This window comes from Camelina sativa, chromosome 13 (genome assembly GCF_000633955.1).
Source record: "Camelina sativa cultivar DH55 chromosome 13, Cs, whole genome shotgun sequence".
Taxonomy (NCBI): domain Eukaryota; kingdom Viridiplantae; phylum Streptophyta; class Magnoliopsida; order Brassicales; family Brassicaceae; genus Camelina; species Camelina sativa.
In genome coordinates, this window is record NC_025697.1 from 9,681,170 (window position 1) to 9,693,523 (window position 12,354).

Genomic DNA, 12,354 nt, shown 5'->3' on the forward strand with positions numbered 1-12,354 from the left:
ATGAAATTAATTGATCTTATTTTAAAATAAAATGTATTGATAATATGACATAAAAATTGTGAACTAAATATTGGAAAATATTTTACAATATTGATAATATTGGTAACTATATAAAATACTGATAAATAATACCTCATTAGAAAATATATAATTACTAAATGGATATTGAAAAATGATAGGTTATTTTTTAGTATAAAAGTATAATTAAATCTTATGAAAAATAATAAATGTAAAATTCAGAAGAATTACACATGTCAAAAGAATAGAGTGCAAATTGTCAGCTTATTAGAGCATGAGTTTGAAAAAACTTTACTTTATTAATATAAGATGTGAAAGTCTTATAACTAATTATTAATAATATTATGGACTAGAATGTAAAAATAAAAAAATTTAAAAATGAATTTGAGAATGTACCATTGGAGTAAGTGACTCTCAAACCTTTATTTTGAAGGTTTATTCCCCTTAAAAGGTGATTGTTGGAGGAGATGCTCAAACAGATTTGTATTTATACGTAGCCACCAAGTGTGTATCTATTTGAATTCGTATAATGACGCAATGACGACATTAGCTTAAATCATTAGACTATGGTTCTGTTTGACAACGCGACAACCATCACTAGACTATGGCTCTGACTCGAGAAGTGTGGAGCAGATTTAGTCTACGGGAGATTCAAAGGCAATGTCTATCGAAGTAGTAATACGAACAATTTTGTAAAGGAAAATAAGACATTGCAAAAAGAAAAGAATCAGTTAAAATAACTTAATTTTCCTTGGTCGAGAGCCAAAAAAACTGACACACAAGAACTAAACAACAATTTAGAACATAACCCACAAAAGGGCTTTGTTCGAAAGCAATTTTATCTCTATTCTTCTACTCTAATTTGAATATGGTTAATGAAATAATCAGACACCAATTTTGTAAAAATTAAATGAATCCCCCCGCACTTTTGCTCTTCTTTGTCTCTTACTGTCCTGTAAAATAAGTCTCACCACATAGCTGCTCATCTTGATCTTGATCTTGTAGTGAAACGAGAATCAAGCTAATGATGTTTTAAATAAGCCTTCCCCTTACAGAGTGGCAAAACTGCAAATACCTCTTTCTTGTCTTTTCCGCTTCAGGTTCTTTTTAGTCTACAAGGCGTTTATAGAACAAAACGTAAGCAGCTGGGGTCTTGATCTTTTCTTGACTGATTGGGTGGACATGGCTATCATCAAAGTCATACCATCGATCACCTCCATGCTGCAAAAGAAGATGAAATTGAATGTAACTACCATCCTTATTAGGTCAACAACTATAACTCTATGAATCTGGATACCAGCAGTTTTAAGTTTAACCATAATCTATCCCGGTTTGTGACATCTAGATTATGGGTAACTCAACTTCTTACAATTTTCTAATACTATCTTAATCTACAAGATTTCCACAGTTTTGCAACACAAACACTTAAAAATAGATGAACTGCTGAGACAAGAGATATATAAGACGATAATTACAAATGTCTTTTCACTTACGTGAACATATGCAGTGTAATGACCACCTCCCATGCTCCCGTAGTGATTGCTAATCGCATACAGCATGTAGCGATAAGTTGTCTGACCATTCTTGTAGGAGATGTAGGTCGATAGATCAAGATCATCGAGCGGGAAGTCCACATACGCCTCAAGCTTGTTCTTCATAAACCGGCTATAAGAAAATCTCTTCAGGTGAATAACCAGGATCTCTGGCAACCTCCAGAGATCTAACTTTTTAATGGCTTGCCGGTGTTCTTTGCAGCCAGGACAATACCTATAACAATTTGACTCATGTCAGTTACCAGCAATCAGACGAATAGTAAAGAGCAAGTCAGGCCCACAAAAAGATTGACAAAACTTGAGATAAATCTAAAGATGATGACGATGTGAGGATCATATAGCATAATACAATGCTACATGCCTACAAAAATTTCAAGACAACAAAACAAATCACATGAGCGCGATTGTCAAAAGATAATCGAAAAGCTGAGTATATATATGAGAAATGGTTTTGATCCTCAACTCACCACATGTCATCAGGACCAAGAGGCTCCTCCGTCAAGAATGCTTCAAGGCACTTGTAAAGCGAAACGGTTTCTTGGGGTCTCTTAGTTCCAAATTTGCAAACCTCAGGTAAGGAGCTCAGAAGACAAGTATCATAAACGTCAAGCTCTTTTACTGGCCAACGTGCAAGCACATTCACCCGCTTGGATTTATTTATAGGCTTTTCTTTCAATACTTCAGATTCTATTAAGTTTCCTCTGTCGTCAGTTAGGTAAAGCCTCAACACAGGATCTGGAAGAGATTCAGCAGTCTCCTTCACGTCAATGGAATTTGTATCCTCAGTTGTAGTACCAACGGTATCTGCTTTATCAGTGGCTTCTTCTTCAGTTGGAATTTCATGATTCTCTGTGGAGAGTTCAGTAGGCATCTTAAATGAAGTAAGCAGCTTCAGGTACAGGTTCTCGACATCAGATCCATTCTCGACATCACAAAGCCTAGAGACCAAGGGGATCCCAAATGCCTTCCAAGTTGGGCTAGATTTCCCAGATATAAACTGCCTGAAAAACATTGAAACGGTTAAATATTTGGTACCCACTAGATATAAAATTCATGCATGACACTTCTGAACAGTGGCTAAACTGCAATACCATTTATTGGTTGAGAAATAGCACGATAAAGATACATTAGATAAAGAAAAGAGGTATAGGTATTGACGTCGAGGTAAGTGCATGTAATGATTTTTACTTTCATGTTGTTGCCAACATAAGCAAACAGATAATGTCTACAACCACCCGCCAAAGAAAATGGGGCTAGGGGAAATTTTCATTGATATGAACCTAATTAGCATTTGAGTACTACTGTGTTATGCAAACTTACTCTTCCAGCTTCTGATGCATATACACAATCAAAGGAGAATTGTTTGCATCTTTCTTTAACCGGTACACGACAAGTTTGTCACCATCTCTGATCAAGGTTAATGAATCAGTAGGCTCCTCCAGGAAGCGAAGAATCCGATTATTGTACACCTATACAAGTGAGAAGATCATATGAAGAGAAATTCCATTGTATATGTTACCCAATTGTCCACTTAAGCACAATACAGCATATACAATGTAGAATTATACCTCAGTAACCAGTAAAGTCTCATCCTCTGGTAAAGAGCAGGCAGTGACAAGAGCCTTATGAAGATCTTCGAATTTTCCAAACTTAGGAACGTTGACAGTCAATGGAATAGGCAGACTACTCCCATTGGCACTCATGACTGTTAAATCCATCGTTCGCATTGATGTGCATGGCAAAGGTAGCGATAGGTACATGAACGGATCAAACATAACAGAAACCTTTTTGCAAATAGGACAAACTAATGTTGATTTGTATTGGCCCTGCAACCAGAAATGCATATAAATGTATTAGTGATCGACAATATTAGGATACTTTCTTGGCATGGTCAGATGGTTAAAGTGCAAAGAGCATCATATCAAACGAAAAAGCAACTCTCAAAACAAAAAGTGTACATAGAGTATTCTACAGGGAAATATCTCCTTAAATCAACGAAAATATTATGTGCACGGAACTGAAATCAAGAAGATAAAATTGCACGTAGATCAAAATGATACGTAGAACCCGAAATTGGATACCAGAATACTAGACAGCTTGAGCCATCCAACATTTTTTGACTAAACTAAAGTTTTCTAATGTGCAACCCAATCCTTCGAGTGGTTGTCAGCAGAGGTATATAAACAATTTAGGAACCTGAAGATATTTACTTGGCACACATCAACAATTATCGAATCATTGCGAGCCACATGATTTCGCCAATATTCATCAGCCACTTCTGCGTCTGGACGGCCATCCCCATCTTTTGCTTCCACGTAAGGCTTGTTCCTTACACGGTTTAAGTCCTCGTGGAGTCCATCAAGCAAGAAAGCTAGAAGTTCCTGCAACCAAATCAAGAAACCTCAAAACATGAATGGAATATCCCAATATGCAGTCTTTAATGCTGAGAGACAGGTAGAAACATCAGGAACGCTCACTTAATTCAGATTCTATAAACTGAAGTGTTTTCCCTGACCTGCGAATCATGCTGATTAAAGCCACTAAACTGAGGAGCAAAGCGAGCAAGTTTTCCTTTGAATGTCCTTGGGGCCACTGTTGATGCACCTGGCGCCCACAGACTCCTCAACAAATCACCAAAAGCTAAGGCGATCTCACCCTGCCAGAAGAAAATTTGATCGGTGAGGCTAACCAAGAATATATCAATTAGCCACAGCAGATAATATGTATTTATACAGCAAGACACAATTTGGCATACTTTCATTCCCAATGGGTTGTCAAGATTTATTTCTTTACTATACTCTCCAAGAAAGAAGTCGACAAGCTTCGGTGTGTGAGCCAAGCATTGAAGGGAACTGTTCATGAAACAAGTATTTCCTAGATTCTGCAAGCCTGTCAACCCCAAAGTTCCAGCTTCTCCAGCTTTTGCCAAAAAGCTCAAAGAATTACTCCGTCCAAATCTAAACACTGTGCCACCATTAATGCCATTGGTTTGCTGTGTGGAACCATCTTCCTTTTTTGATTCCTTCAATTTGATGGAGTCTGATAATCCATAAATCTGAAGCTCTAGGAGCATCTGTTGGACGAAAAGTAATGATGAATAAGAATGGCATCAAAGAAATAAGTTTGAAGAAAAGGAAAAAATGGAAGGGAAGTCTGAACAAGCATTTCATTGTAACATATTATGATGCAATTCCCGCATTCACTAAAAAAAGCATTACACTTACTTCCTGATCTGCTTGTTGTNAGCAACTCTCAAAACAAAAAGTGTACATAGAGTATTCTACAGGGAAATATCTCCTTAAATCAACGAAAATATTATGTGCACGGAACTGAAATCAAGAAGATAAAATTGCACGTAGATCAAAATGATACGTAGAACCCGAAATTGGATACCAGAATACTAGACAGCTTGAGCCATCCAACATTTTTTGACTAAACTAAAGTTTTCTAATGTGCAACCCAATCCTTCGAGTGGTTGTCAGCAGAGGTATATAAACAATTTAGGAACCTGAAGATATTTACTTGGCACACATCAACAATTATCGAATCATTGCGAGCCACATGATTTCGCCAATATTCATCAGCCACTTCTGCGTCTGGACGGCCNAAATATTGCATGTACCATATAATATGCATAAACTGACATGCATATCATGTAGTAGGTAAAATATCATGCATGGAACACTTTACTTGCTCAGAATCCAGGCTGAATATCTTGCATGCTCTTCTGAAGCATTCAACTGAATTGTCCTGCATGAGGGAAAACATAAGATTTGGAACCAGAAACAACAACTGAGAAGCTAAGCAAATTTTTTACAGGTAAGAAGATCAAGAAACTAAGTTGTTTCTAATATGGTTCAAGCAGAATCTTCATTGGAATCTGAAGTTTTAAGTATAGGAGTATATTCTGTAGATGATAACAATGGTATTGAATTAGTGAAACAAGTAGAAGAACTGTACAAGACATCTTGGCCCACTGTAAAACAAGACGTTTCAGGATGGATAGCAATATTCTAGCAGGAAATTTTAATATCCATAATAGTTTCAACAATTTCCTTCTCAAGTTTCATGTATACAAGAGTGGCAGAACTACAGACCTATAGTTCTGTAATGTTTTGTCTGGTACGGAATTTTTATTTTGAAACATTAGTTCTAAGGAAACCAGGTCCCAGTTGAAAAGAATCCAGTTTAGGTTCCTAATCATCTTCTTAAAAGAAAATTCGACCACTCAACTTCTATGCATTAAGAAAATGTGGCACCATCAAGGCACTTGATCAGGCAAAATAAAAAAGGCTGTAAGTTTAAAGACACCTTTTTGCAAATTTTAACCGCCAATGAATTGGTTTCCTGCACAACGGAGAGCCTGAGTTGTACTGGATAAACATCACCTCTGTCAACTCCTCCAGCCGAGAAACTTTTTACGCCTCTCTCAGTATTTTTATCATCATGATGCCTAGGAACAAAGATTAGGGAAATCATCCTCACTTTTTAGAAGGAATAATATATAGAAATCCCAAACATATATACAAAGGGTACGCAACTATATTGCAATAATAGAATAGGTACCACGATTAGAATCCTGCATTATAAGAATAATATTATTTAACTTTATACTTTCTCTTACCATGATTAAACTTTATACTTACTTTCTCACACATCCTAATACAAACTTCTAATATAGGATAAACAGACAAGATGTCCAAAATATAGGCAGAGTCTACTTAGGCGTCACATGTCCCAAAAAGTTTCTATTCAACCTCAGCCTGTTCTTCAAAAACTTGACTTCCAAATAATAAACAGATACAGTAAATAAGAACAATTCCATAGAAGAATCAGCTGATCGGATATTGAGATAGAAAATTTCTAGTTCAATTGGATGTAACACTAAAATGACAAGGATAGTGACAGTTTTGCCCACATTATTTTAGTAAGAACGATCAGATATGAACAGAGAAAACAACACTTACCATTTTAGTGCCTGAAGCCACATATCACTTGAGACTAAAGCAAAGTCCCTGCCTGAGACGCTTGCTTCACCCGTTTCACCATTCTGTAACGCATCTCCTTCTCTCCTCAGATCGAACAAAATATCGGAGTTAAAGATGTTATTTATCAACTTCATAGGGCCTCCATAAGAGGACCCAGTTGTTGCTGTATACAAGATCTCTCTTTTTTCAACTAATTCAGAAGGCATTGAATCTTGGGCATCTTTCCACCACCTGAAATTTAATAAACGCCTTGCTTAACTGAATAATTTCCAAATAACACTGAAGAGTACTTATATAATTCTAAAATGAATGAGAATCGTATTTCGTAAACCTTTGATTGACTCCCATTCTAGTATATCATTAAATCAACATTAGGAAATGCACTAAGAGCTAAAACGAATTGAAAAAGAAAGGACCCCTAGCGATTGTTCGTAAACAGACCAAGACACTCAGTACCTACCTTAATCAATACTGAAACCTAACAATATAGCCGCTTAGGCTTTGGGAAAGTAAGAAAAATTGACAATGTCTTTGACATAAAGGTGATAACGCAACTGGTATTGTCTTTGAAATCTGATTGTTGAGCACTACATAAAAACAAAACCAAAAGCAAATCTCGCCAAACATAGTGAATCCAAATCGCATTCATTTGATTCTTCCGGAGTAACATCGCAAATAAGCTCAAACAAGAATCAGGTAAACAAAACCCATCCCTATGCATCCATCCGAAATAAAAGAAGGATCCATAAGTTTTAAAATCCCTAGATCAACCAAATCAAATTACTAAACAAACTCCCACAAGATTCAAATCCAAACTCCATTCGAATCAAAACTCACTCTCGATGCGGTTCAGATTCGCCGAATATTCCCCCATCAAAAGTAACGACATGAAGAAAAGAAAACGATACGATAGAGCTAGAGAGAGGCGGAGGAGAGGAGAGGAGAGATAATACCTCAAGGGGACGAAGTAGACTCTCTGCTCGCCATTGAATGAATCGATCCGCTGAGTTGAATCGGGGGATTCCTCGGACGACGTCCCGTTCATTGTTCCTCCTCCACACAGGGTTGTCAAAAGAGAGAACTTTTTTTCAGACAATCAGCAGCATCTACAACACACCAGCCAGCCAGGGCAAAAAAAAAAAAAGGAGAGATTTGGCCCAGAGATTTTTTTTGTTTTTTTTTTTTTTTTTTTTTTTTTTTTTTTTTTTTTTTTTGAGGAAGTATTGTTTGTTGTCCCTTGTGAAGATGATATAGAAAGGAGGGAAATTTATATGATAATAATTATTATTGTTCACAATTTGTTTTGAGAAATTCCTTTAAATACCACTAAAAAGTTTTTTTTCCAAAAATACCACATTTTAGTTTTTTTTCCAAAAACTACCACAAAAGTTTTTTTTTCCAAAATTACCACAAACACAAAAATTGATTTTTAAAGATGAATTATTTTTTTTTAGGTTTGGGTTGACACATTTAGTTTTAGGGTATAGTTTTTAAGGGTAGGGTTTAGTATTTAGAATTTAGGGATTAGTTTTTAGTATTAGAACTTTAATTCAATTATGTGGTATTTTTGGAAAAAATTACATATTAGTGGTATTTTTGGAAAAAAACTAAATTGTGGTATTTTTGGAATAAAAACTAATTTTAATGGTATTTAGGACAATTGCCCTTTATATATCCTAATTTTACCCTGTTTTCTTAATTTTTTCTTTATACAAATATGTTTTTTCTGAATTCTAAGTTTTCCATTGAATTTCTATATTTTAAAAATGTTTAAAGTGGTCGATATAACATAAAAGTATTAAACTGCATTATCATTATGGTTTCTTTGGGCTTGATTGGAACCACATATACTATAGCATTAGCATTATGCAGCATAAGCATTAAGCTGCATAAGCTGTATGCTCTGATTCATATAAGACATTTACTTGATTGGTATAGCACTGGAGTATTAAATATTATATTTATATTAAATATATGATATTTATTAAAAATATATAATTTAAATGTGTTTCATTAAAAAAAATAATTATCATTCATTGCTATATGATTTTTAAAAAATATATTTTAGATTTAATCAATTTTATAAATTGTTATATATATATATATAAATGTGTAATTTAATAATTTTTCATTATATATATTTATAATGTTACACATTAATTACAAATAATTAATATATATTATAATTTTTTATAAAAGTTTATATCTATATTTACATTTTTAATTTCAATAACTTTTTAAAATATATATAATATAACACATTAAACTAAAATAAAACAAAAATATATATTATAAACGTTATATCCACATTAATATTTTAATGTATTAAATAAATTATTATATTATTTTTAATAATAACATTAAGTAGTTTCTCATATATATTATCTTATAACAAATAAATTTATCTTTTATAAAATCATAATTTTCTATTTTTACAAAATAATTTAATTATTTAAAATTAATTTAATATATATTTAAATTTTATTTCTAACTGCTTGGAAAATGCTTCAAATGAGAGCATATAGAAAGAGAGCATATGAGAGTATTTGTAGCTTCTAAATGCTCCCTCTCTCCTAATAAATGTTGATTGGATGATAAAATTAAAAAAACTTCTTCANCATATAAGACATTTACTTGATTGGTATAGCACTGGAGTATTAAATATTATATTTATATTAAATATATGATATTTATTAAAAATATATAATTTAAATGTGTTTCATTAAAAAAATTAATTATCACTCATTGCTATATGATTTTTAAAAAATATATTTTAGATTTAATCAATTTTATAAATTGTTATGTATATATATATATATATAAATGTGTAATTTAATAATTTTTAATTATATATATTTATAATGTTACACATTAATTACAAATAATTAATATATATTATAATTTTTTATAAAAGTTTATATCTATATTTACATTTTTAATTTCAATAACTTTTTAAAATATATATAATATAACACATTAAACTAAAATAAAACAAAAATATATATTATAAACGTTATATCCACATTAATATTTTAATGTATTAAATAAATTATTATATTATTTTTAATAATAACATTAAGTAGTTTCTCATATATATTATCTTATAACAAATAAATTTATCTTTTATAAAATCATAATGTTCTATTTTTACAAAATAATTTAATTATTTAAAATTAATTTAATATATATTTAAATTTTATTTCTAACTGCTTGGAAAATGCTTCAAATGAGAGCATATAGAAAGAGAGCATATGAGAGTATTTGTAGCTTCTAAATGCTCCCTCTCTCCTAATAAATGTTGATTGGATGATAAAATTAAAAAAACTTCTTCATATGCTCTTCCAATCAAGGCCTTTGTCAAATTGGCTTATGATAGATAAGTGAGTCATCCTCCATAAGTAAATTCTAATTTTTTTTTTATTTGGAAAGTATTATCAGTACAGTAATTATTTTAAAACTGTTCAAAATATGGACTCTAAAATTCCTTCGTGAAAAGCTCAATTGATCTCTATAAAGCCAAAAAAAAGTGGACTGAATCCCCTAAACACACAATATGTTCAATATCACATCAGTAGAACCTTGAGGCAGTGTCGTAGACGGTCCCACCAGGGTACTGACCCCTTGGCTCGAACCCGTGATCTCTATTTCCGCCCTGAAACCTAGCTCTCTCTCCGTATGCTTCAAACCGTTCTGAACCATAGGATCTGGATGGTGCATCCGCCGAAGGTACTGGATCTTGAGCATTGCCAATGTAACCTTGGGGATGACCAGATGGCATTAGATTGGCTGGACCAACCGTGCTTGGATGGTACTGATCAGTCATCCCCATGGCTTGCTGCTTGTATTGTTGCTGTCTTGCTTGTGATTCTTTCCTCATGATATCTTCTCTCTTACTTGTGTGACGGGCTCTAAGTGTAGCTAACTGTTCCTCGTACCGAGTATTAATGGTCTTTATTTTCTGTATACCAGTTTTCAGATCAAATAATTAGAACCCAAAATAGAGTATTTCAGTAGCAGAACTTTCCAATTTGTTGCTAACCTCTCGATGTCTGGCAATCTCTGCATCCTCTGCTTCGATTTGATCTTTTGCTAGTCTTGTTATATCATCCATGAACTTCTGTTCCAGACCTTCAAAGGTCTGCATCCCACGGTTATTATCATAACCAGTCTTGGGGTTTTCTTGGTGTTGTGATTGAGCTCTGGGAACACTGCCTTGCTTCTCCATTCCAGGCTTTGGATCCATTTGGCCACGGTAATACGTCCTCGATGAATCAACACCTTGTTGTCCTGTGTCAACAGAACACTGTAATCAAGAGACAAGACCTAAAGCTCGAGAAACACTCGATGCAGGATCTACATAAGGAATCATATCATTTTCATCTTTCCTCTGACGATTTCTGTAAATATCTCAACCAGAACTAATATTCCTCCCATCCTATGTAAAATGTCATTGGAACACTCACCATTTATAGGAACAACGGTTGGACATAATTAAGGATTCTAAATCATATATGAGTATGGGCATTACTTGAATTTACCAAGGCTTTTGCGCAATAGTATCTATCATTGCCTGTTCGACCTAAGAAACAAACCCATCACATGATGATTGCGAAGACACAAAGACCTGACTATGAATACCGAGACAGTAAGTAAGACTTACCTTCATTGTAAACGGCAGTAGCCATTGGTCTCGACATACTTGGGCCATCTCTTTCCCATCTCCATTGACCCTCTGGTTGTGAATCTGAAAATGGTTGGTCCCTCTCAGGCGTGAATGCCTCTAGTTGACCTTGGAAATCAGAATGGGCGTCCTGTATCTGTCCAGCTCCATATGCACCGGCAGGTGAGTCCGCAAAGTTTCCGTGTCTTCTCATTGTTACTCCCTCTCAAATCTGACCTACAAAGTTGACAACTAAGAATAAAATTCAGGTTCGGTTCATGACAGGCATAACACAGTTATGCAATCTCTTAAACCAAATAAGAAATAAGGACATTAATATATTAAACCGCAGAGAAACAGAATCTAAAATATAGCCACCCACCATTCAGCTATAGCTTTAACCTTAAGTACCAATTCAAAGTGGATTACAAATGATACTCTACAGCATCTTGCAAAGCCAATCCAAAGCATCGATTTTTTGGAAGCAGTCATGATAGAGACGCCAATCGTTATAAGCATGACAATGCCCCAAAAAGCTTAAAGTAAACAACCAACAATATGAAACCAAACCATCCCACATCATTCTTACATGAAAGAAAAGCCACACTCTTTTTTATAAACTCTCTAACAGCTACAAAAGTAAGCATCAAGCAACCCAAATTGGCAGTAGATACTACTACTAGCTCCTAATTAATGGGGCTTACAGATAGCAAACTAGAAAGAAAATATAGTGGCAAACGAAAAGATTCTTCAAAATTAAGATCCTCACAACTAAACAGTCTTGAATACTTATTTTAATAAGAACAATATCAAAAGCTTCTCTCAGTCTTAAGTCCCAATAATTTCGTATTCCGATATCAGTTTCAGATGAAGAGTTTCTCAGAGATATTTCAACAGTCACTTCGGATTACAAAAAAAAAAAAATTGAATCTTTCAAGAAGAAAAAGAAAACGATTCGATCTACTAAGAGGAGCGATGGAATCTGAGAGTTTAACAACGTACCCGAAGCCACTGAAGCGGAGGAAGAAGAAGAAAGACGACGACGCAGAAGGCCGAGGAAGAAGCGATGTACAATTCCAATTCTGTGAAATACGGGTCTGGTTGCTCACAAAAAAAAAAAAAAAAAAAAAAAAAA

General features: G+C 34.0%; 2 protein-coding genes across 4 annotated transcripts; both read right to left on the reverse strand.

Moving 5' to 3' along the window:
• Positions 735 to 7,775, reverse strand: LOC104736215 (ubiquitin carboxyl-terminal hydrolase 8-like). Its single transcript, XM_010456164.2, has 13 exons — positions 7,513 to 7,775; positions 6,539 to 6,790; positions 5,883 to 6,024; positions 5,226 to 5,321; positions 4,796 to 4,900; positions 4,327 to 4,644; positions 4,087 to 4,227; positions 3,782 to 3,952; positions 3,140 to 3,397; positions 2,892 to 3,040; positions 2,039 to 2,572; positions 1,512 to 1,785; positions 735 to 1,239 (listed from the first exon to the last, which is right to left on the reverse strand). The coding sequence occupies exons 1-13, from the start codon at positions 7,602 to 7,604 to the stop codon at positions 1,126 to 1,128; spliced, it is 2,646 nt and encodes an 881-aa protein (XP_010454466.2). The 5' UTR covers positions 7,605 to 7,775; the 3' UTR covers positions 735 to 1,125.
• On the reverse strand, positions 9,955 to 12,341 carry LOC104736216. 3 transcript variants are annotated; one of them, XM_010456167.2, is made up of 4 exons: positions 12,222 to 12,341; positions 11,220 to 11,451; positions 10,599 to 10,846; positions 9,955 to 10,517 (listed from the first exon to the last, which is right to left on the reverse strand). In XM_010456167.2, exons 2-4 carry the CDS (start codon positions 11,431 to 11,433, stop codon positions 10,128 to 10,130), a joined length of 852 nt encoding a protein of 283 aa, XP_010454469.1. In that variant the 5' UTR covers positions 11,434 to 11,451; positions 12,222 to 12,341; the 3' UTR covers positions 9,955 to 10,127. The 3 variants fall into 3 exon arrangements, with proteins under 3 accessions (XP_010454469.1, XP_010454467.1, XP_010454468.1); XM_010456165.2 differs by having other exon boundaries at positions 11,220 to 11,456; XM_010456166.2 differs by having other exon boundaries at positions 11,220 to 11,471.

Coding starts and splice junctions, on each gene's coding strand:
- LOC104736216 (XM_010456167.2), bottom strand. CDS start 11,433: ATGAGAAGACACGGAAACTTTGCGGACTCACCTGCCGGTGCATATGGA. Junction 10,847..11,219: donor TACTGCCGTTTACAATGAAG/GTAAGTCTTACT, acceptor CTGTTGACACAG/GACAACAAGGTGTTGATTCA. Junction 10,518..10,598: donor AGATTGCCAGACATCGAGAG/GTTAGCAACAAA, acceptor ACTGGTATACAG/AAAATAAAGACCATTAATAC.